At 39.9% G+C, this 23,886-nt stretch overlaps 1 protein-coding gene across 2 annotated transcripts in view; it reads right to left on the bottom strand.

Moving 5' to 3' along the window:
* Positions 1-23,886, bottom strand: part of PLEKHG1 (pleckstrin homology and RhoGEF domain containing G1) — a 253,999-nt gene that overhangs the window by 46,020 nt on the left and 184,093 nt on the right. For both annotated transcript variants that reach the window (XM_069599309.1, XM_069599310.1), the window contains one exon: positions 8,556-8,625. In XM_069599309.1, the coding sequence (XP_069455410.1) occupies positions 8,556-8,625 (70 nt within the window). The remainder of the gene's footprint in view (positions 1-8,555; positions 8,626-23,886) is intronic.

The raw sequence follows: 23,886 nt of genomic DNA, 5'->3' as shown, positions 1-23,886 counted from the left end.
GGCACCTTTTGACATTGAACTGAGGCTTTATTTCCTCTCAGGGGACTTTCTTGAGTTCTTGGACTGAGCCAGTTGCTCCTGCTCTGGGGTCCCACAACACTCAGTACCAACCTATCTTAGAGCATTTGCCAAATGAGCGTGACATTTTTTGTGCATCTTCTGCCACTCTACACTGTGAGTTTCTGCAGGAGAGGGGCCATAGTGTGCTTGCCTGGCACATAATGTGTTTTGAACTAATTAATGCCCCTCTCTCCTATGAAGCTGAAAATTATTTGAAAGCAGGATCCAAGTCTACTCATTTGTACATCTAGCACAGCAGCAATGCCTCAAACACATTAAATGTTTGGCTAACTAATGGGGGGTTCTTGCCTTTTGCTATGGTTCCCTTATCAGCAGATTGATTCCAGATTCCCTTATCAACAAATTCTAGACATAATATCATTTCACTTACTTGCAAATACTTTAGTATATATATTTAACAAGAGAACCCTAAAAGAGAAACATTACCACAATGCTATTATCATCTTTAAATAATTCCATGGGAAGGACTGGGAGGTTGGCATTAGCAGATGCCAACTATTATACATATAAGATGGATAAACAGCAATATATATAGTAGTATATATCTACTGTATAGCACAGGGGACTATATTCAATATCCTGTGATGTACCATAATGGAAAAGAACATGGAAAGAAATATATATATATAATATATATATATGTATAAAAAAACTGAGTCATTTTGCCATATAGCAGAAACTAAACGCATTATAAACCAACTTTACTTCAAGAAAATGTAAATAAATAATTTCATAATATCACGAAGGTTCATTATCACTATTCCTATTTTTTATTTTCTTTTTAAAAATTATAGTTTTCTGTTTGCTCTGTATTCCAAATAACATCCATACACAGCAACTTGATATTGTTGATATCTAAGTCCCTTCTAATCTATAAATTCCCCCTCTTATTTCCCCCTGCAATTAAGTTGAAGAAGCCAGATGATTTCCCCTGCAGTCTCAGTTTTGCTGATCATGTCCCTACGGCTTTCTTTACTATGTTTCTCTGTCTTCCATGCTCCTTGTGGTTTAGAAGAGGCTTGACTGGATTTAGGTTCCATAATTTGGCCCAAGTACATCATAGACTGGATTGTACTTAAATTGAGAGGCATAGGAACTGGTTGTTTCTTTCTATGATGTTAATAATCATTGGTAATTACTGCTTAGGTCTTTTAGTTCATGAAGGGCTGCAAAATGGTGATATTTCCAATTCTACTATTCTTTCTTCATTCATTAGCCAGATTTTTTTTCCAAGAAAGGAACTGCCTTAGATTAGTTACCCTGCAGTTTGTGGTTTGTATGGGAAAGACAGGATAAATGCTTGATTCCTTTCCTTAATTTTCAAAATAATGCATCGGCTCTCTAATATCGTGTAAAGGACTTGGGTTTTTTAACATCACTGTGAATTTCATGAATATAAACATATTTCATGACTTTCAGTTGTTTTTAGTTTGCTATCTTTTTATTGATGCTCAAACAATCCCATCTTTGGCCAATAGGAGCCTCTTCTTGAGTATCTGTGACCTGACCTAGAGCCTCCAGTAGCTCCTTGCTTTCTGCGGTGACAAGATGTTTCAGATCCTCTTGCACATTTCCCTCCCACACTTGTTCTCCTGGAGCCCGGATTCCTTCACGTAGGCAACAGTATGTGGGAATCACAATCTGAGCGTTAGCGATGCTCTTGCTACCAGGTTAATTATCATTTCGAGGCCTTTCAGTGGACAGAGTTAGAAATATGGTGTTTCTAAAGCTAAAACACATGCTTCAGTTCAGTTGCTCAGTCGTGTCCAACTCTTTGCGACCCCATTAATTGAAGCATGCCAGGCCTCCCTGTCCATCACCATCTCCCAGAGTTCACCCAAACCCACGTCCATCGAGTCAGTCATGCCATCCAGCCATCTCATCCTCTGTTGTCCCCTTTTCCTCCTGCCCCAATGCCTCCCAGCATCAGAGTTTTTTCCAATGAGTCAACTCTTCGCATGAGGTGGCCAAAATATTGGAGTTTCAGCTTTAGCATCATTCCTTCCAAAGAACACCCAGGGCTGATCTCCTTTAGAATGGACTGGTTGGATCTCCTTGCAGTCCAAGGGACTCTCAAGAGTCATCTCCAGCACGACAGTTCAAAAGCATCAATTCTTCGGCACTCAGCTTTCTTCACAGTCCAATTCTCACATCCATACATGACCAATGGAAAAACCATAGCCTTGACTAGACAGATCTTTGTTGGCAAAGTAATGTCTCTGCAAACACCCTCTTCCAACAACACAAGAGAAGATTCTACACATGGACAGCACCAGATGGTCAACACCGAAATCAGATTGATTATATTCTTTGCAGCCAAAGATGGAGAAGCTCTATACAGTCAGCAAAAACAAGCCTGGGAGCTGACTGTGGCTCAGATCACAAACTCCTTATTGCCAAATTCAGACTTAAATTGAAGAAAGTAGGGAAAACCACTAGATCATTCAGGTATGACCTAAATCAAATCCCTTATGATTATACAGTGAAAGTGAGGAATAGATTTAAGGGACTAGATCTGATAGATAGAGTGCCTGATGAACTATGGAATGAGGTTCGTGACATTGTACAGGAGACAGGGATCAAGACCATCCCCATGGAAAAGAAATGCAAAAAAGCAAAATGGCTGTCTGAGGAGGACTTACAAATAGCTGTGAAAAGAAGAGAAGCGAAAAGCAAAGGAGAAAAGGAAAGATATAAGCATCTAAATGCAGAGTTCCAAAGAATAGCAAGAAGAGATAAGAAAGCCTTCCTCAGAGATCAATGCAAAGAAATAGAGGAAAAGAATAGAATGGGAAAGGCTAGAGATCTCTTCAAGAAAATTAGAGATACCAAGGGAACATTTCATGCAAAGATGGGCTCGATAAAGGACAGAAATGGTATGGACCTAACAGAAACACATGCTTAGTTCATGCTAATACTTGTAATTCAGATTCAGGACTAGAGTGTTTCTAATTAGCCTCATTCTTAATCTGTATTTTCTTTCTTTTGCCAATTCCAGTTCTGAATGACACAACTGTGAATATTCATTTGCTTTATCCCACAATACACACAATTTTGGAATAACAATACTGAAACCATCATATATGATATCATTACTGAAAACGGTTAAGGATGTATTTGCTGTATTTTGCCCATAGCATATTTTTTGGTTGATTGCCATTTTCCTCTGTGTGGTCAAGCTACAAACTGGATTCACAGTTAGGTTCATTGTTTCAATCTGCTTTCATTTTTTGAAGGCTGTTTTAAACTTTAACTTTGTCTTATAATTATGTAAAATAAATACATGGTTTCAAAGTCAACTCTCCAAAGAAACGCACACTCAGAGAAGTCTGGCTTCTATGTCTTCTCATTCTAGTCCATTCCCTGCCTCTCCCCTCAGGAACCAACTTCTAATCTTACAGTTTATCTTAAAAAAAATTTTTTTTAAACATACACATTGAAATATAAGTAAAACTTTCCCCATTTCTAGATAAATAAAAGCAAGTTATGTCAGTGATTCTCAAACTTAAGCATTAGAATTAACTTGAGAGCTTATTAAAACACAGATTACTGGGTTGCACCCCCAGAGTTTCTGATTTGGTAGGTCTGGGTAGGGCCTGAGAATCTGCTTTCTAACAAGTTCCTATATGATGTGGCCCAGAGACCACACTCTGGGAACCACAGTGCTAGACTCCCCACCCCATCCCCTTTCTAGTAGTATATAGCAATATTCTTTATTTGCTTTTACTGCTTTGTACTACTCTATTATGTGAATATGCCACAGTTTATTCAACCAGGTTTTGTTCATGAATGTTTGGGCTGTTTCCATGTATTGCATATTTCTGTGGGTGGCTCAGTGGTAAAGAATCCGCCTGCCAATGCAGGAGATGCAGGTTTGATCCTGGGTCAGGAAGGTCGCCTGGAGAAGGAAATGGCAACCCACTCCAGTATTCTTGCCTGGAAAACCCCATTGAGCAGCCTGGTGGGCTGCAGTCCATGGGGTTGCAAGGAGTGAGACACAATTGGGCACGCACACATACACGCATGTACCTTAGATTTATAAATTGTAACAATTAGTACTATAAAGTATAACATCACCTTTGTTGAGATTTTGTCACTATATCTTTAGGATAGATTTCTGGAAGTCGGATTGCTGGAATGAAGGGTGAATTCAAATGTACTTTTCCTAGACATAGCCAAATTCCCCTCCACAGGGTCTATTTTGTTTTCCCACAGTTAAAGGAGTGTGTATTTCCCCATGGCCTTGCCAACATAGTATGCTGCCAAAGTTTTAAGCATAATATTTAAAAAAACACTAAGTTGCCAAATTCTAAAAATTAGAAGATAAAAATTTTTTTATTTCTGGCTTCTCTTGAAAAAGTATTAGATCCATAGGCCCTAGGCCTACAGTTTCACAACACTTCTGTCCCCAAGAAATAAGTACCTTGACGCTCTGGCCTCTGCCTGGGCCCATTCACTCACTGTGTTCATCAGCTTAGCTCCTGAAGGCACTGGAGTGTTCCACTTTCCCCAGGGATAAGAAAGGCACAGTGACTTGCCCAAGGTCTTCCAGGAAATTAACATCAGACTGGAGTGCCCCTCTCTCTCTATTCTTTGGTCTGGGATTGAGCTGTATTCCCCCACCGTGGAAACACAGAGTGCAGAGTCTTAACCACTGGACCACCTGGGAAGTCCCTGGAGCCCTTCTCTGGGTGTACTCACACTCTCACACTTTCTTGCTTTGTTCCTGCCTCCTGCCGCACTCAGTATGGGGTTGAACAGCTATTTGGCTGATTTCCTTAAACTTAGCATCATGACGGAGAAGGCAATGGCAACCCACTCCAGTACTCTTGTCTGGAAAATCCCATGGATGGAGGAGCCTGGTGGGCTGCAGTCCATGGGGTCGCTAGGAGTCAGACATGACTGAGCGACTTTCCTTTCACTTTTCACTTTCATGCATTGGAGAAGGAAATGGCAACCCACTCCAGTGTTCTTGCCCGGAGAATCCCAGGGATGGGGGAGCCTGGTGGGCTACCGTCTACGGGGTCACACAGTTGGACATGACCGAAGTGACTTAGCAGCAGCAGCAGCAGCATATGAAATACCAAACACAATGGCCTCAATAAAAACATTCTAAATTACATCATCTACCCTAAAAATACCTCAAGGCTTCTCTGCACAACTGAATTTGGGGCATTCTGTGACATCATGACTCTGTTCTGTCTTAAATTAGGCAGTTTTGATGTAAATCTCTGATATATTCTGAATATAGAACCAAATGCATATTTGATCTTAAATTTATAAGCCCTGTGGACAGTTCAAATAATGGCTTTACGCAAAAGTCAGTAACTCCTATTTAGTTAATCCCTGAATAACTATTTCTTATGAGATATGAACTCAAATCCTTTTCAGAAGTATTTAGGGAGAAAGAAGGCAATGAGAGAAAATTATATAAAAACAGATATCTTCTTCTGGTTATTTAACATTTTCAAGTTGCAATTAGTGATGATGTCAAAATAAGACATTTAATTATGAAAGAACCAAAATATAGCCATCAGGGCCAACTGAACATGAAGGGTGTTTGAACGTTTCCTGAATGAATAATCAGAGAATAGAAATCTGTATGAGTTTAGGGTTTCTTCTGCCATAATGTTAATGTCTCCCCACTCCATCTTTCTCCCTCCCTCTACTTTTCACACACACACACACACACACACACACACTCACACACTCACTCACTGATGACTGAGCAGTTTTTACAGGACACTACTGAGAAAGGCTTACTCTGTAAGGAGACATTGATTTGTGTGTGTGCATGCTAAGTCGTTCAGTCATGTCTGACTCTTTGTGACCCCATGGACTATAGCCCACTGGGCTCCTGTGTCCATGGGATTCTCCAGGCAAGAATACTGGAGTGGGTTGCCATGCCCTCCTCCAGGGGATCTCCCAGACCCAGGGATTGAACCTGTGTCTCTTGTGCCTCCTGCATTGGTAGGGGGTTCTTTATCCCTAGTGCCATTTAGGAAGCCCACAACATTGACTTGAATAGACTCCAATCATATTATTATTAATCATATTATTAATCTGATACCAGCAGTTTCCTGAGGATAATTTCAACAAGTGGCTCGTGTGTGTGTGTGTATGTACATATGTGTGTGTGTTTGCGTGCGTGCGTGCACACACACACGGCTGGACACTGAAAGGAGACAGGCTCCAATGAGGAGGGGGCCACGCATCAGGTGAAAGGAGGTGGTTAAGGGAAGTTGGGCCTCCGAAGACAAACTTCCCTCCTAAATGTCACCCAGGGTCAGCCTGGCTGACAGTCAAGCTGAGTGACGGAAATGAGAGTGGAGGTGAAGGCAGGAAGCCACGGAAACCCGCTCCAGGTGTTTCCAGAGCCCTAAGAGCAGGCGAACGCTTGGGGGGCGAGAGCTTGGCCTGCCTGGCAGGGACGCTCACCCCTCCTGAGAGTGGCTTCTGCAGCGCTGTGTTGTTCTTTTCTAGGCAGCAGGTAAGAAGGGCTGTGTTCTCTTGTCAGGAGGGATTTCGGTCGCCTAGCCATACCAGAAAAGCAAGGTCAAAGTTGACTCTCCGTGTAAGCCCCAGTGACTCAGATAAAAGCAGTCGGCAACCGCCAGCTTCACCTCTTTCATTAAAGGCCCCTCAATTAAAGCAATTTTCCACTCCTCCCCAGAGGTGAGCAGCTGCTTGTGTTTCACAAAGTGTAACATCTTCTAAATTTCAGGGTGCTGAGTGAGAAGCAGGCTGTGCCAGACCCACACACACCCCCTCGCTAGTCCCTGCTCACACACAGGAGTGTGGAGTGCTGCAATCAGTCTTCCAATTAAACTTGGCAATATCGCAACAAGAAATCAGATTTGGGAGTTGGCAACCTGGTGCGTAAACAAACTTTTATGTGAATAATTAAGCCAGAGCTAAGCATATGCTGGACCGTCTTTAATCAACTTGTGATTACAGTTACCAGAAAAGCCCCAATGTTTCCGAAAGCTTCTATGTTGTTTATTCACTGTGGTTATTCTAACACAGCTTCTTTGATATACTCAGCCTTATCTTTTACCCATTTCTCCCTCTTTCATTTTCCTTCTCTTTTCCAAATTCTTACCCTTCCTGGTGACACAGGCCACTTGTGAGAAGAATTGTGTGTGTAAGTATGTGGGCACAAACATTTTGTATGTTAACACACACACTGTCACCCACAAAGTCAGGAGTGTCTTATATGTAAGTCCGTCAACTGCCTTTAAGGAGCCCCACTTGAGTAGAACCAAGAGTGTTATGTTTGGATTCAAAACCATTGGATCATCAGAAATAACCTTATGGAATAACCCCGGAACCCGGTCAGGCTGGGAGGACGTCTCCAAGTTCACATTGGCCTCTGAGACTCTAAATGAGGTGCTAACTCTCAGTTGACCCAAAAGCGCCATCATGAACTTTGCCTCAACCTTTGTACATTTGAAACCACAACTGTAAAAATCACATGAAGTTTTGCTGGAAAAACAATTTCTGCTAGAGGTTTTCCAAACAAAAGCTGCTGAATTTTTAGAGAAACGTAAGACAAGATTCTATTTACAGTAGGACATCAAGAAAGTAATGTTGTAAAGGATTCCCTTATATGTTTCAGAATTCTCTTACCTGGGTACAGAATATAAACTGACTGTCATTTAAGCTTTAAAATTCAAATCCTCTCCTTGCATTTTTTCTAAGCCACCAGTGCAACTTGAGAAGAAAGCAGGAGAATTAAAGGGCATATTTAAGAGGCAGGATATTAATTCTGGTCTGTTTTTCCACTAAATGAGTAAGCTAGTGCCATATATATATGTATATATATATATATGTTTATCTATATATATATGTATACATATATATGTATATGGCAGTATCTTAAATATATATATTTATATATGTGTAAAGTATTTCTATTCTTACAGATTTTTATAACTGATCTAGTCATATTTTATATGTACTTATTTTCCTAACATTCTTCTATTCTGGGCTCTCCTCTTCCCAAGCTTAAAGTCTTTCTTAGGACAGATATGTAGCATCACTTAAATATTTATTACACAAGTTCTAAAACAACTGCTAAGTTATTGGGCTTCCCAGGTGGCTCTAGTGGTAAAGAACCTGCCTGCCAACGCAGGAGACATAAGAGATGTGGGTTCCATCCCTGGGTCGGGAAGACCCTCTAGAGAGGGGAATGGCAACCCACTCCAGTATTCTTGCCTGGAGAATCCCATGGACAGAGGAGCCTAGGGCCTATGGTCCACAGGGCTGCAAAGAGTTGGACACAACTGAAGTGACTACACAACTTACTGAGAACTGAATTTTTTTTCCCCTGGCTAGTGGGGAGAAAAATCCCTCAGAGTGAGAGAGATCAGTGGTGAACTTCATCCAATATAGAACACATCGGTCATCTTAACTTTACAATGAAAACAGTGTGTCTCTGTCTCGGTTGGCTCAGAGAGATGAACCCTGCTTACCTTGGACACAAAGCACTCTGCTATGGCCACAGGATCATTTTCACAGTTTTCCAAGTCTTGCAGAAGTTCACTAAAAGAAAAAAAAAAAAGAACGTATTAGGCTGTGGTCTGAGAGTTGAGGACATCTTAAATAACTTAGAAGTTTAAACATTTACATGGCGTATAAGGAACCATTTAATTGGATATCTGAGGTCTTGTCATTACATCCAAGGCTTAGATACATGACTTGCCTGAGGTCATGGAGGAGCAAAGGGGTAAACATAGGTCTGACCTGCAACTTCCCACCCAGAGATAAGTCCTTCTCAACGTTTCAGTCTGCCTGACATTAGTGAAAATCTGCACACATGCTCACACACACTTACTCATTCATCCCATAGCTTTCCAGGCACCAGACAGCACACAAAGCACTAAGAACAAATATACCAATGAGCCAAGTGAGATTATGGTCTCTTGGAGCTTGGAATCCACTGAAGAGTCAGACATGCAGTGAAAAATCACACTGATAAACAGAAAATTATAAACAGAGAAAGTGCTCTAAAGGAAAAATATGCCAGGGGAGGAAATCTCTTTCCTCAGATGAAAATCTGTATTATTTATTTTTAATGATTCATTAAGTAACTAACTGAATGACATTGCACTGTGTGGCTGTAGCATCATTAGTGTAACTAATCACCCATGGCCGCACACAGTTCTATGAATGGGGTTGCTGGGTCATGGAGCATTCTCATTCCAAACGTTAATACATTCCCAAATTATATTCCATGGAAGTTGTATTAACGTGTATTTTAATATGTTAAGTGTTTATTTTAATTACCGGTGTATTACATAATTAATAAAAAGTTAGTTCTTCAGGAATTATGATAAAAATAGTCGTATTTTTACAACAACAGTTCCTTGCTTTCTGTTTCTCATTCTCGACTACCACCCCCAGGAAACACTCTCAACTTTTAGCCATTTCGGCTGTAGGTATCTGGGTTTCCAAACATGCCAGCAGCGAACTTTCATTATTTTTCAGTCTTAGGTATTTACTTCATAATTTCCCCTAGCTTCCTTTCTTCTCATCTTTCTCAACAAACTCTATTAGGAAATTTAATTAGATTAAAAGTGAGAGCTTACGTTTTAAAGACTACGTAAATATTATGCTCAGCTAAGCCTTGGAGTATACCATACTGCTTTCTAGCTACTCTGCCTTTCTTGTACAACCATGTTCTCCCTGGAGTTGAAATGGACTCATTTTTTTTTCCCCCGTTTGTTTATTAGGTTTTCAAAGTTGTTATTGTTCAGTTGCTAAGTTGTGTCCAACTTCTTGTGACCCTATGGACTGCAGCACACCAGGCGTTCCTGACCTTCACTATCTCCCAGAGTTTGCTCAGATTCATGTCCACTGAGTTGATGATGCTTTCTAACCATCTCATCCTCTGCTGCCCTCTTCTCCTTTTGCCTTCAACATTTCCCAGCATCTGGGTCTCTTCCAATGAGTTGGCTCTTCACATCATGTGGCCAAAGTATTGGAGCTTCAGCATCAATCACTCCAATGACTATTCAGGGTTGATTTCCTAAGTACAGTCTACTAATTCACCTTCAAACTTTGTGCCAGAAGTATAACTCATGTCTCACCAAGTTCAAACATTGGATCATTATGGAATGCATTCACTCTTAGTGACCTCCTTCCTAGAGCCATCTGTCCTTCCAGTTCCATCTGCACAGGTGCTCTCTGGGTCTGCTGGGTCCTCTCTTCAACACCATCCTTATGATGTCCTTCCCTTAGCTCTTGTGTTGGATGCCCTGTTTCTTAGATAGCATTTAAACTATAGTCTCTTTTTTGGGAGAGTCTACCCTCCAGCAGCTTTCTGAGTAGGGGTAATAGGCAGCCAATTTTCTGAGACTCTTTCTGCTTCAAAATGTTCTCCCTTCACACTTGACCAATCATTATCAATGGATATAGAATTCTTGATTGGAAATTATTTTCTGAGTATTCAGGGAGACATCTGCGGTAGTATGGATTCTAATGCTACTATTGAGAAGTCCAACATCATTCTGATTCATGATCCAGGTTACAAATGACCTGTTTTTCTATTCTGGAAGCTTTTAGAGTTTTCTGTTTGGTAATTAGATCTGAAATTTTGTGATGGTTGGTTTTGAGGTGAGTCTTTTTTTCATACACAGAAACAAATTGAATATTTGGGAAGTGTTCTTGATCATCAGTTCTCAAAATGCTGCCTGGGTTCTTAAGATCCCTTCAGAAGTCCAAAAGGCCAATATATTTTATAAAAATACTTTGACTGTATCAGATTTTTTATCTTCATTCTCTCGTGAGAGTACAGTGGCCTTTCCAGAGGCTGCATGACCTGTGATATCACAGATGGAAAGCAGAAGCAGATATGAGAATCCAGCTGTCTTCCAGTAAGTCAAACAGTAAAGAGATTTTTAAAAATGTACAATAATTCCAACATGCAAAAAATGTTAATGGGAAGAGTAGTAAGTTTTTCTAGAAATCTGTGGCTTTATTATTATTATTGAACACATTGATATTTTAATAACTTCACAGTTTTAATATAAGAACCTCTTGATGAAGGTGAAAGAGGAGAGTGAAAAAACAGGCTAAAACTCAACATTCAGAAAACTAAGATCATGGCATCCAGTCCCATCACTTCATGGCAAATAGATGGGGAAACAAAGGAAACAGTGACAGACTTAATTTTCTTGGGCTCAAAAATCACTGCATATGGTGATTGCAGCCATGAAATTAAAAGATGCTTGATCCTTGGAAGAAAAGCTATGATCAACCTAGATAGCATATTCAAAAGCAGAGACATTACTTTGCCAAAAAAGGTCTGTCTAGTCAGAGCTATGGTTTTTCCAGTAGTTATGTATGGATGTGAGAGTTGGACTATAAAGAAGTCTGAGTGCTGAAGAATTGATGCTTTTGAACTGTGGTGTTGGAGAAGACTCTTGAGAGTCCATTGGACTGCAAGGAGATCCAACCAGTCCATCCTAAAGGAAATCAGTCCTGAATATTCACTGGAAGGACTGATGCTGAAGCTGAAGCTCCAATACTTTGGCCACCTGATGTGAAGAGCTGACTCACTGGAACAGACCCTGATGCTGGGAAAGGTTGAAGGTGGGAGAAGGGCACGACAGAGGACAAGACGGTTGGATGGCATCATTGACTCAATGGACATGAGTTTGAGCAAGCTCTGAGAGATGGTGAAGGACAGGGAAGCCTGGCATGCTGCAGTCCATGGGGTAGCAAAGAGTCAGACATGACTGAGCGACTGAACAACGTTTTAATTTCTATTATGGTAGATAAAAACATCATAAATTATAAACAAAAAAAGCCTTTGGGGCACTCAGCAATTTTTAAGCATATATAGATCCTGAAAGTGAAAGTTTAGTCACTCAGTTGTATCCTACTCTTTGCGACCTCACGGACTATAGCTCACCAGGCTCCTCCGTTCATGGGATTTTCCAGGCAAGAGTACTGGAGTGGGTTGCCATTTCTTTCTCCAGAGGATCTTTTCAACCCAGAGATAGAACCCAGGTCTCCCACACTGTAGGCAGATATTGTACCATCTGAGCCACCAGGGAAGTCAGATCCTGGGGCCAAAAAGCTAAGGAACCTCTGTTCTTGAATTACAGTTTTAATATTTCCTCCCCTCCATTAGATTAGATACTCTAGACTATCTCATTTTTTCTCTATTTTCCATCTTCTTGTTTATTGTTCAGTGTTCTCAGATTTCATCTATTATTTTCTATCGCTTCTATTGAATTTTTTCATCTCCACTATCTGATCTTCAGCTTCAAAGTGTGTGTGTGTGTTTACATGTTCTTTGGGTACTTATGTTTCTATTATTATTTTATAGGTGCAAAAATGTTCTCATATTTATAAGGAGGTGATAATGATGACTGTTGTTATTTGGGACTTAACTTTCCTGCTCTTTGCTTTCTGCTCCACAATCATTTTAATCATTCTGGCTTCTGTCATTCATGTTAGTGGTTCACCCCAAATATCTGGGGATTTTCATTTGTTCTTTCTTATTGGAAGGTAGGGCTTCCCTGGTGGCTCAGTTAAAGAAGTTGCCTGCCAATGAAGGAAGAGTCTAGTTTTGAAGGTAAGATACCACCAGCCAGCCGTAAGGTCTGCACAGAAGTGTAGTTTTACATAGCGTGCTCCTTACTCAAGCCAGTCATTCTCAAACATGTTGGTGTGAAGACCTGCTTACCTTTTAAAAATTCTTTACGTGGATTATATCAATACTTATTCAAAATTAAGGTTGCTATATAATTTTAAAAGATCGATTAATGTAATTATATATTTAGTAAAGCTAATATAAGTAACTTTTTTTGTGAAAATAGATTTTATAAAACAAAATTTAGTGAGAAGAGTAGTATTGTTTTATACTTTTCAAATCTCTAATGCCTATCTTAATAGAACATAGATGGCTGCTCATGTCTGCTCGGCATTCAACACCCTCACACAAATATATCGTTGGAAAAGGTAGGATATTTACCTATTTTAGTAGCCTCTATGGATATCTTTCTTTGATAATACACTGAAACTCAACAAGTGGTAGTTTCTTAGAGGTTTGCTGAAACCATATAATTCTATACCTGCTACATTGAAATCCACTGATCTAGCTTGCATTTTGAAAAGAACTTTTACCAATGCATGATTTCAGGACAGACCCAATTTCAAATATTCTTCCCTACTATTCCACAAAACATATCATTTATAAGATTATTTTTGTTTGGAATATATAGTTCTGATCATTTTATCAATTGCCTTTATGGAAGGATGTGCTTAGTTGCTCAGTCGTGTCTGACTCTGTGACCCCATGGACTGTAGCCCATCAGGCTCCTCTGTCCATCTGGATTCTCCAGACAAGAATACTGGAGTGGGTTGCCATGCCCTCCTCCAGGGGATCTTCCCAATCCAAGGATCGAACCCAGGTCTCCCGCATTGCAAGCAGATTCTTTACCACCTGAACCACCAGGGAAGCCCTTTATAGAAGGATGGCTGTGATTAAATTAAAGATAGCTGAAATTTCATCACTGGGATCTAAATACTGGATGAAGTAAAATAAAAGGTCAAACAAAAAGAATAGCTAAAAAGGCAACATATCCGGACCAGTGTTTCCCACCACTGTTGGAGGATGGAGTGCTCTGGATGTAGGTTATGTAACCAGGTCTTTCAATATTCTTCTGTTTCTAAGGAGAGAAGAATTTTGAGCAGAATCCATTGTATTTTTCATACTTCCAAGGCTTAATAGAAATACTCCTTGACAATATTTAACTCCCTCTGTTTTCAGTGTTGCGCTCATCAAGCTTCTCTCAGAGCTTTAATTTCAACTCCAGCTTGGATCTCCTGGTAGGACAAAGTGTCTTGAGGACCCACCCAGGCTCTAGTATAGCTCACCTGTAAATGAACTGCATTCATTGATCAAGAATCAGAACTGGGAGGGAGCTCAGATGCCTTCCAGTCCTACTCCAAAATTTTAAGATGAGGAAACCAAGGCTCATAAAAGGGAGGTGGCTTACCTTAGGTCACACAGTAAGTAATTAATAGGCATAGCTGGGCTTAGTATCAGGGCTTGTGAATCCCAGTCCCGCATTATTATAAACACACCTATGGAAAAATTTATTCTTCAGATTGACTCAAGAAAGCTGAGGGCTAGTCTCCACATCATGGTGTCTTCAATCTGCTAGCGCCTACCTGGGAGGCCTTGTGTGAGTCATCATGGGAAGCTTTCCTTTACAACCCTTTTATAAGATAATGGAAACAGTGTGAGGAGTCAGGCCTGATTTCCTTCACACACCTGTCATCAGAGCAACCATCCTGATACAGCTGGCTGACCACCCTGTTAGCTCTCCATTCAACACAGTCATTACTGAAAGCCTCATTTGTCAGGACTGTTATAGGCAGGAGGGGATGGGGTAAAGAACATGGACAAAAGCTCCGTCCCACGGTACTTATGTTCTGATCAGGGGCGATAAATGTCAACAACTGAAGAAATAAAGAACACAATGCAAAACAAAAGACAGCAAGTGTCGGCAAGGATGTGAAGAACTGGAACCCTCATACACTGCGGATAGGAGTGCAAAATGGTGCAGCCTCCATGGAAAGCAGAATGGAGGTTCTCCAAAAAAATTAAGAGTAGAACTAACATAGGTCCAGCAATCCAGCCCTGTGGTATGCTATGCTATGCTCAGATGGTCAGCTGTGTCCTACTCTTTGTGACCCTGTGGACTGTAGCCCACCAGGCTCCTCTGTACATGGGATTTTCTAGGCAATAATAGTGGAATGGGTTGCCATTTCGTTCTCCAGGGGATCATCCCCACCCAGGCATCAAACCTGGGTCTCCTGCATTGCAGGAGGATTCTTTACCAACTGAGCCACCGGGGAAGCCCAATCTTGGGGTATTTGCATGAAAAATTGAAATCAGGATCTTGAAGAGCTGTTAGCACTGCCACATTCATTGCAGAAGTATTCACAACAGCCAAAATGTGGCTACAACTTAAATGTCTGTGAATGGATGAAGATGAATAAGGAAAATGTGGTATGTATGTATATGTATTTGTGTGTATATATATATATGTGTGTGTGTGCATGTGTGTGTGTGTGTGTGTATGTATACAGTGAAGTATCAGTCTTAAAAAAGAAGGAATTCTGTGACAACATGGATGAACCTTGACATGATGCCAAGTGAAAAAATAAAAAAAAAGTCACAGAAGGACAAATCCTGCATGATTCCACTTATATTAGAAATCTAAAATAGTCACACCCATAGCATCAGATAGTAGAATGGTGGTTACCAGGGCCTGGGGGTAAGAGTAAATGGTTGAGCTATTACCTAAGATGCATCAAGTTTCAGCTAAACCAGATGAATAGGTTCTAGAGATCTGCTGTAACATAGTATCTAAGTTAACAATAACATGTGTCTGAAAGTGGCTCAGTCATGTTTGACTCTCTGAAACCCCATGGACTATATAGCCCTCCAGGCTCCTCTGACCATGGGATTCTCCAGGCAAGAATATTGAGGTGTATAGCCATTCCTTTCTCCAGGGAATCTTCTCCACCCAGGGATCGAACCGAGCTCTCCTGTATTTCAGGCAGATTCTTTACTGTCTGAGCCACAAGGGAAGTACTGAACACTTAAAAATTTAAGAGGGTAGGTCTCATGTTAAGTGCTGTTATTATAATAAAATAAAAATTAAGAAAAATAAATTTTATTCCTTTACCAGTAGAAACTCATACACCATAGTACAATATTGCTTACTAAGAATGCTTATGTGAAAAATAGCAAAGGGTTGGTTTTACTGAAAAGTAAAACAAACACAACAGAATATAATACTGTACTACATGTTATGAAGGGCTGGTGGCTCAGTGGTAAAGAATCTGCCTCCCAGTGCAGGAGACGTGGGTTCGATCCCTGGGTCAGCAAGATCCCTGGAGAAGGAAACGGCAACCCACTCCAGTATTCTTGCCTGGGATCCCATGGACAGAGGAGCCTGGTGGGCTACAGTCCATGGGGTCACAAAAGAGTCAAACATGACTCAGCAACTAAATAACAACAATGTGTTATGAAGGAAATAAAGACAGTGTAGCAGAATCTGCCTGAGGCTGGGTGGGTGGGTGAAGGAGCATTGGAGCAATCACAGAATGTTCTCTGAGGAGGTGATATCTAAGTTTGGGGAGGGTTGGAAGAGAAAGACATTTAAGAAATTGGTCACCAGTCTAAGGACAGAATGAACATAGTGTGTTTTTGTGGGTAGTATAGAAAGGAACCCACCAGCTGCTGTTTGGTGAACAACAGGGAGTGTGGGAGATATGGAAGACAACTAACTAGAAAATAGTACACCATGTACTATGGGAACAGAGATGGGGCCATGGAAAGAGGGATATCAAGGACTCCATAAAGAGTCCTTCTAGAGTTACAGCCTAGTGGGGTGGAGACTAGCTTTTTCAATGCATCAGTGAAACTAATGAACAGCTTTGCAAGTATATTAGCAGGAAGAAGTGACTCATAGGTTGTGTTTTGTACTCAGAGCTAAAATTAGAGTCATTCTTCCTTCAGATTTGGGGTATTTTCCCTTTTCCTGCAGCAATTGTTCCAAATATTTCCTCCCTTTCGTGTAGCATTATGAAAAAAGAAAATATTATTTCTTACTAGAGTTCATATTCCTTGTTTGGATGGACAGTTAAAGGAAACACAGTTCTCTTTCACAGAACATATTCTATGTAAGATTTTCTCTGACCACTGATGTGTACTTGAATTCAGGAATTGTAATAAGACCTTGAAGATTCTACTACCTTCCACTGAACAAGATTCACGAAGGGGCCTCTCCTCTTCTGGTCTGCAATAGACTCTAAGCTCCATGTCAGTTGGTATTTACAGAGGCACATATGGATTAGGAAACAGAAATGGAGTGAGGTTGATAGTATCAAACACTCCATTAAATTCACTGATATGCTAACACTGGTCTTGAAAAGTCTACTTAAAAAAAGTCTATGGGTAAAAATATATTACTACCACTGGGCAATAGTTGAAGACATTTTGATGGTATGAAAATACATTAACATAAAAGATAACTGCTCCCACCTTGCTCTGACTTATTGTTGTATGTATCTCGTGATTTGGAATGTTCAAGCTGGATTTAGAAAAGGCAGAGGAACCAGAGATCAAATTGCCAACATTCTTTGGCTCATAGGAAAACACAAAGGGTTCCCAAAGAACATATACTTCTGCCTTATTGACTATGGCAAAGCCTTTGACTGTGTGGATCACAATAAACTGCGGAAAATTCTGAAAGAGATGGGAATACAAGACCACCTGATCTGCCTCCCGAGAAATCTGTATGCAGGTCAAGAAGCAACAGTTAGAACTGGACGTGGAACAACAGACTGGTTCCAAATCAGGAAAGGAGTACATCAAGGCTGTATATTGTCACCCTGATTATTTAACTTATATGCAGAGTACATCATGAGAAATGCTGGGCTGAAGGAAGCACAAACTGGAAGCAAGATTGCTGGGAGAAATATCAATAACCTCGGATATGCAGAAGACAGCACCCTTATGGCAGAAAGTGAAGAACTATAGAGCCTCTTGATGAAAGTGAAAGAGGAGAATTAAAAAGCTGGCTTAAAACTCAACATTCAGAAAACTAAGATCACAGCATCTGGTCCTATCACTTCATGGCAAACAGATGGGGAAACAATGGAAACAGTAACAAACTTTATTTTCGGGGCTCCAAAATCACTGTAGATGGTGACTTCTGCCATGAAATTAAAAGATGTTTGATCCTTGGAAGAAAAGTTATGATCAACCCAGACAGCATATTAAGAAGCAGAGACGTGATTTTGCCAACCAAAGTCTGTCTAGTCAAAGCTATGATTTTTCCAGTGGTCATGCATGGATGTAAGAGTTGGACTATAAAGAAGTCTGAGTGCTGAAGATTTGTTGTTTTTGAACTGTGGTGTTAGAGAAGACTTTTAAGAGTCCCTTGGACTGCAAGGAGATCCAACCAGTCCATCCTAAAGGAGATCAGCCCTGAATATTCATTGGAAGGACTGATGCTGAAGCTCCAATACTCTGGCCACCTAATGCGAAGAGCAGACTCATTGGAACCGACCCTGATGCTGGGAAAGACTGAGGGTGGGAGGAGAAGGGGATGACAGAGATGAGACAGTTGAATTGCATCACTGACTCAATGGACATGAGTTTGAGTAAGCTCTGAGAGTTGGAGATGGACAGGGAGGCCTGAGGTGTTACAGTCCATTGGGTCACAAAGAGTCAGACACGACTGAGTGACTGAACTGAACTGAACTGACCCCATGATTTGCTTTCTAAACAACATTTCAAAGGAGAAAAGAAGCATGACCCAAATAAATATTTTCTTAAGACGTAAGTTACTTGATCTGGGATGCTTTCACTGATCCCTCAGATAAAATCAATTCCTTGCTCCTCAGAGTTCTTGAAGTAAAGTTTTGTTCATTCCTTGGGTGTATGACTTACTGCCTCTGCTACACAACAATGTCATTCACCTCTAGACTAATAGATTTAGCCTAGTGTCTGACATGCAACAGTGACTCAATATGCTGCTAAGTCACCTCAGTCGTGTCCGACTCTGTGTGACCCCATAGACGGCAGCCCACCAGGCTCCCCCGTCCCTGGGATTCTCTAGGCAAGAACACTGGAGTGGGTTTAGGTATACCAAATAAAAAGAAAGGGTAGTACTTTCCTGGTGGTCCAGTAGTTAATAATCCACCTGCCATGCAGGGACACAGGTTTGATCTCGGGAAGATCCCGGTCTGGGAAGATCCCATATGCTGCAGGGCAACTAAGCTCATGTACCACAGCTACTGAAGCCCACACACTCAAGAGCCCAGGCTCTGCAACAAGAGAAGTCGCCACAAAGAGGAACCCATGCACTGCAAGTAAAGAGTAGTCCCCTACTCGCCGCAGCTAGGGAAAGTCTGCACACAGTAACGCACTGTAGTCAAATAATTAAATTTAAAAAGAGAGAGAGAGTTGAAGGCAATAGGAAAATTCTCCTCTCATCTTTTAAGGAAAGAAGAGAGCTCAGATGATAGTAACTTGCTAAAAAATAATTTAAAAATAAAATTCTGACGCAGAGAAATGGTCTCTACTTCCTCAAAGATTCAAATTACAGTCTAGATAACTCTTCTGTATTTCAAGAGAGGGACACTGTGTAAAAACAAATGACATCTCTTTAACATGCAGTTGAGAAAAAAAAAAGTTTTGGAAGTTTAGGTAACAAGTTAAACTGGGGAAAGTGGTTTCTTTGGCCTGAGCTAGTTTCCTGACCATTTGGGAATTTCTTCCAGACACCAAAACAGAGTCTTAAATTTCTAGGCTATCATAGGGATTATGAGAGAAAGATTTGGCTAGAAAAAAGACAACAAAAATGAAATCTCAATTGTATTTCAAAACAGTTCATGTTGGAAGATTTCATGAGATAACAATTTGAATCTAGTAATATGCCAAAACTGAACAAAGACATTACAAGGAAATAAATTATACATTACTGTCATTTATGAACATGCATGAAAAAGTTCTTTAAAAAACACAGATTAAACTCATTGTGCACAAATATATGAAACATCATGGCCAGGCAGGGCTTACGAGTGCACGTGTGCTAAGTCACTTGGTGCTATATGGCTCAGTTGCTTCAGTTGTGTCCAACTCTTTGTAACCCCACGGACTGCAGCCTGCCAGGATCCTCTGTCCATGGGATTCTCCAAGTAAGAATACTGGAGTGGGTTGCCATTCCCTTCTCCAGGGGATCTTCCCAACCCAGGGATTGAACCCACATCTCTTATGTCTCCTGGACTGGCAGGCAGGTTCATTACCACTACTGCCACCTGGGAAATCCAGAGATTATTCTAGTAGTATACATATGATTCAAATCAGAAGGCCTATTAATATAATTTGCCATGTTATGAATAGGAGAAAAATCATATACTAATTTTCTTAAAGGATGATTACACATTCAATAAAAGTCAATATTCATTCACACTAAAATCTCAGCAAAATAGAAGTGTCTAAATCTCAGAACAAACATCATAATTAATGGTGAAACTGTTAAAGAATTCCTGCTAATGTCAGAAAGAAGAATGCAAGAATCTAATTAGCACTGTTTGAGAAGACTTACTGCAAGCAGTAAGACAAGGAAAAAAAAAATATATATATATATAAGGGGCAGAAGAACTGTAAAGGAAAGCAAAAAATTCTCGTTTTCAAATACCATTGTCTACATAGAAAACCTAAAAGGGTCTATAAACAATTAGAACTGATGGGACAGTTTAAAAAGTTGGTTGAATATAGTGTCAACATATAAAAATTGAAAGCATTCTTACATGACAATAACGGTGAATTAAAAAATAGGAAAATATTCTAGTCAAAAATAACATTAAAAAGAATAAGTGTTTAAAAGTGACATGTATGAATGTGATGGAGAAATTATAAAATGTTATTATAGGGTATTTTTAAAAAGCTTGATTAATGAGATATCATTGGGTTGGATGACCCACTATTATAAAGATATCACTGCTGCTGAAATTAATCTGAAAATTAAATCAAATTCCAATAAAATTCCAAAGAGAGCTCCCTTCATGCAACTTGACAAACTAAAGCCAAAAGAAATGAAAAAATCACTTGACAGTGCAAAGAGTTAAGAAATCCTAAGTCACTGTAGAAGAAGAGCAACAGGGGTTTAATAATTAAGGTGATGTGGTATGGGGTAAGGATGGACAAAGAGACCAACACAGCACAACAGAGCCCAGAAACAGAAGCATCCATACAGGTACTCTTCACCTCGGAGAAATGCAGAACTACAAATCAGCACAGAAAAGATGTATTTTTCAGTCTGTGGTGACGGGACTATGGGCTGGTTATATGAAAAGAGGGTTTTTTTTTTTTTTTTCTTTTCTTTTTTGGCTGCACTGCATGGCTCGCATATCTTATGTTAATAAGTTCCCCAACCAGGGATTGAAAACACACCCAGATGAGACTGGGCATGTTCAGGGTGGTATGACCGTAGACAAAACATACCCTCAGCAGTGAAAGCACACAGTCCTAATCCAGTGGACTTTGGGGGAATTCCCTGAAAATAAGGATTTCGATTTCCTATCACATACCACATTTCTATCAATTTTAGATTAGAGATGTGAGTGAAAAGCAAAAATTTTTGCTTTTAGGAAAGACTTTTAGGAAAAAATATAGAGCATATTTATGAACTGAGCATACTTGTTAGAGAGATAAGTTTTTAAACAGACACAAAATTCTCATCCTATAAAAATTACATTTACTTAGAGTAGTTAAAATCATGAATTTTATAACTTCTTTTCAAAGAAGCCATAATTAAAAGACAAATCTCATACTAACAGAGGACTACAATTTGCATAATCCATAAAGATCTCCAGACAGACTCATCAAGCACTCCTAAACAATCATAAGAAAAAGAAACATCTTGACAGAAAACTGGACAATGAGTAGGAGCCAGAAATTCAGAGAAGAAATCAAAGTGGCCAAAAAACCAGAGAAGAGGCTTAGTCTTATTGCAATCAGCAAAATGCAAGGTAATACAGCCCATAATGGAATATTACATTCAGTTAAAGTAAGCAAAGTAGAACTATCAATCTCAAAAGCACCATGGTGTGAAAAAAACTTATAGAAGACTGAGACAAGCATGCTGTGTTTGAAGTAAGTTAAAGCACACTATGTGTATATACTTGGATTCGTGGCAACAAAAGATTATACTTGGGGGTGAAACACCAAGTCTTGGATGGTAGTTACAGTGATGGTGGTATTTTGAGCCAGATTATACTGGCTTTTCTGAGCCAATTCTGTACATCTCTTCCTAATTCCCTGTTCAGTAAGGTCTTCTTAGTAGCCTGAAATCTGCTGTAGGTGTGTTTATACCATAGACATTGGCAGACACAAATCTCAGATCCCTTCTCTCTTGTCCTCACCCTGGAGAGCTGGCACACCAGCACATCACTGTGCCATTCTCCACAGCGTGGAAGGCAAATCAGAGGGGCATATTGGGGGCTCAGCATTACTGGTAAAAGCTTTACACTTTCAAGCATTTCTAAAGCAAATATGGCATAAAGGAAGACCCTGATGGAATAGGGGTGCTTCATAAGTGTTTATCATATGCTTTCCCGTATTTTGTAAATTCTTCCTGAAAAACAATCTAATCAGCTAAAATTTTCTAAAGTGTTAGTTGCTCAGTCATGTTCGACTCTCTGGGACCCCGTGGACTGTAGCTCGCCAGGCTTATCTGTCCATGGGATTCTCCAGGCAAGAACACTGGAGTGGGCAGCCATTTTCTTCTCCAGGGGATTTTCCCAACCCAGGTCTCCTGGATTGCAGGCAGATTCTTTCCTGTCTGAGCCACCAGAGAAAAATTTTCAGTACAGCATAAAACCATTTTCTTTTTGCCTTCTTTAGTTTTAGAGATTTAAATCTTGCTGAGTTGGGTTCAATAGTATTATATTATATTGAGAAATCTGTACCTGAACTAGTAAAAACTTTAAAATCATTTTGCCAGATAGTTGTATCTTTGAAATCAACTGATGTAGGGTATAGAAGAGAGGGTTCATAAGAGGCATTAACATAAAAGGTCACATCTGTTATTTAATGAAATATAATAGTAAAGACATTTAAGCTCTAAATTTAGTCCAGAGTTAAGAGAAAGGAAAGAAAAGTAAATAGGGACAATATAATACAGACAATTAACTGTAAAAATTAAACAGAAAAATATTCTTGGAAATAAAAAAAAAGAAATATTAGTTGAGAGTCAACAAAACCAGGTGTTTAAAATAGACTTCCATCAATAGAAGATGTGGTGCATATATACTATGGAATATTACTCAGTCATTAAAAGGAATAAAATAAGGCCATTTGAAGCAACATGGAGGAACCCAGAGATTATCATCCTGAGTGAATTAAGTCAGATAGAGATAGGAACATGTCATATGATACCACTTATCCACAGAATAAGTGGGATCTAAAACAAATGAAACAAATGAACTGATTTATAAAACAGAAACAGACTCACAGACTTAGAGAACAAACTGATGTTTACTAGAGTGTGAAACTGCAGTACTTTGGCCTTCTCATGCGAAGAGCTGACTCATTGGAAAAGACCCTGATGCTGGGAGGGATTGGGGGCAGGAGGAGAAGGGGACGACAGAGAATGAGATGGCTGGGTGGCATCACCGACTCGATGGACGTGAGTCTGAGTGAACTCCGGGAGTTGGTGATGGACAGGGAAGCCTGGTGTGCTGCGATTCATGGGGTCGCAAAGAGTCGGACACAACTGAGTGACTCAACTGAACTGAACTGAAGGGGCATTTGGGCAGTTTGGGATTGACATGTACAGGCCGCTATATTTAAAATGGATAACCAACATGGATCTACTGTATAGTACTGGGAACTCTGCTTAATATACTGTAACAATCTAACTGGGGAAAGAATTTGAAAAAGAACAGATTCATATGTGTGTGTATATAAATATATATATATGTATATACATATATATACATACAAAACTGAATCACTTTGTTTTACACCTGAAACTAACACAACATTGTTAATCAACTATACTCCAGTATAAAATAAAAAGTTAAAAATAAACAAAATAAAAAACTCGAAATAGGCTAGGTTGGTTTTCTGGCTCTATGTCCCTGAGCAAAGGGCTTTCTACAGTTTCCTCTGTCCAAACAATGTGTATACATTTTGCATCTTATCTGCCTCAGGGCTGCTGAGAGGATGAAAGGAGACAATGTGTGTGCAGGAGATTTACA

Source organism: Ovis canadensis, chromosome 8, assembly GCF_042477335.2.
Source record: "Ovis canadensis isolate MfBH-ARS-UI-01 breed Bighorn chromosome 8, ARS-UI_OviCan_v2, whole genome shotgun sequence".
In the NCBI taxonomy this organism is placed as follows: Eukaryota; Metazoa; Chordata; class Mammalia; order Artiodactyla; family Bovidae; genus Ovis; species Ovis canadensis.
The sequence above is the reverse complement of the archived record's forward strand: the minus strand, read 5'-3'. Positions and strand labels throughout refer to the sequence as shown.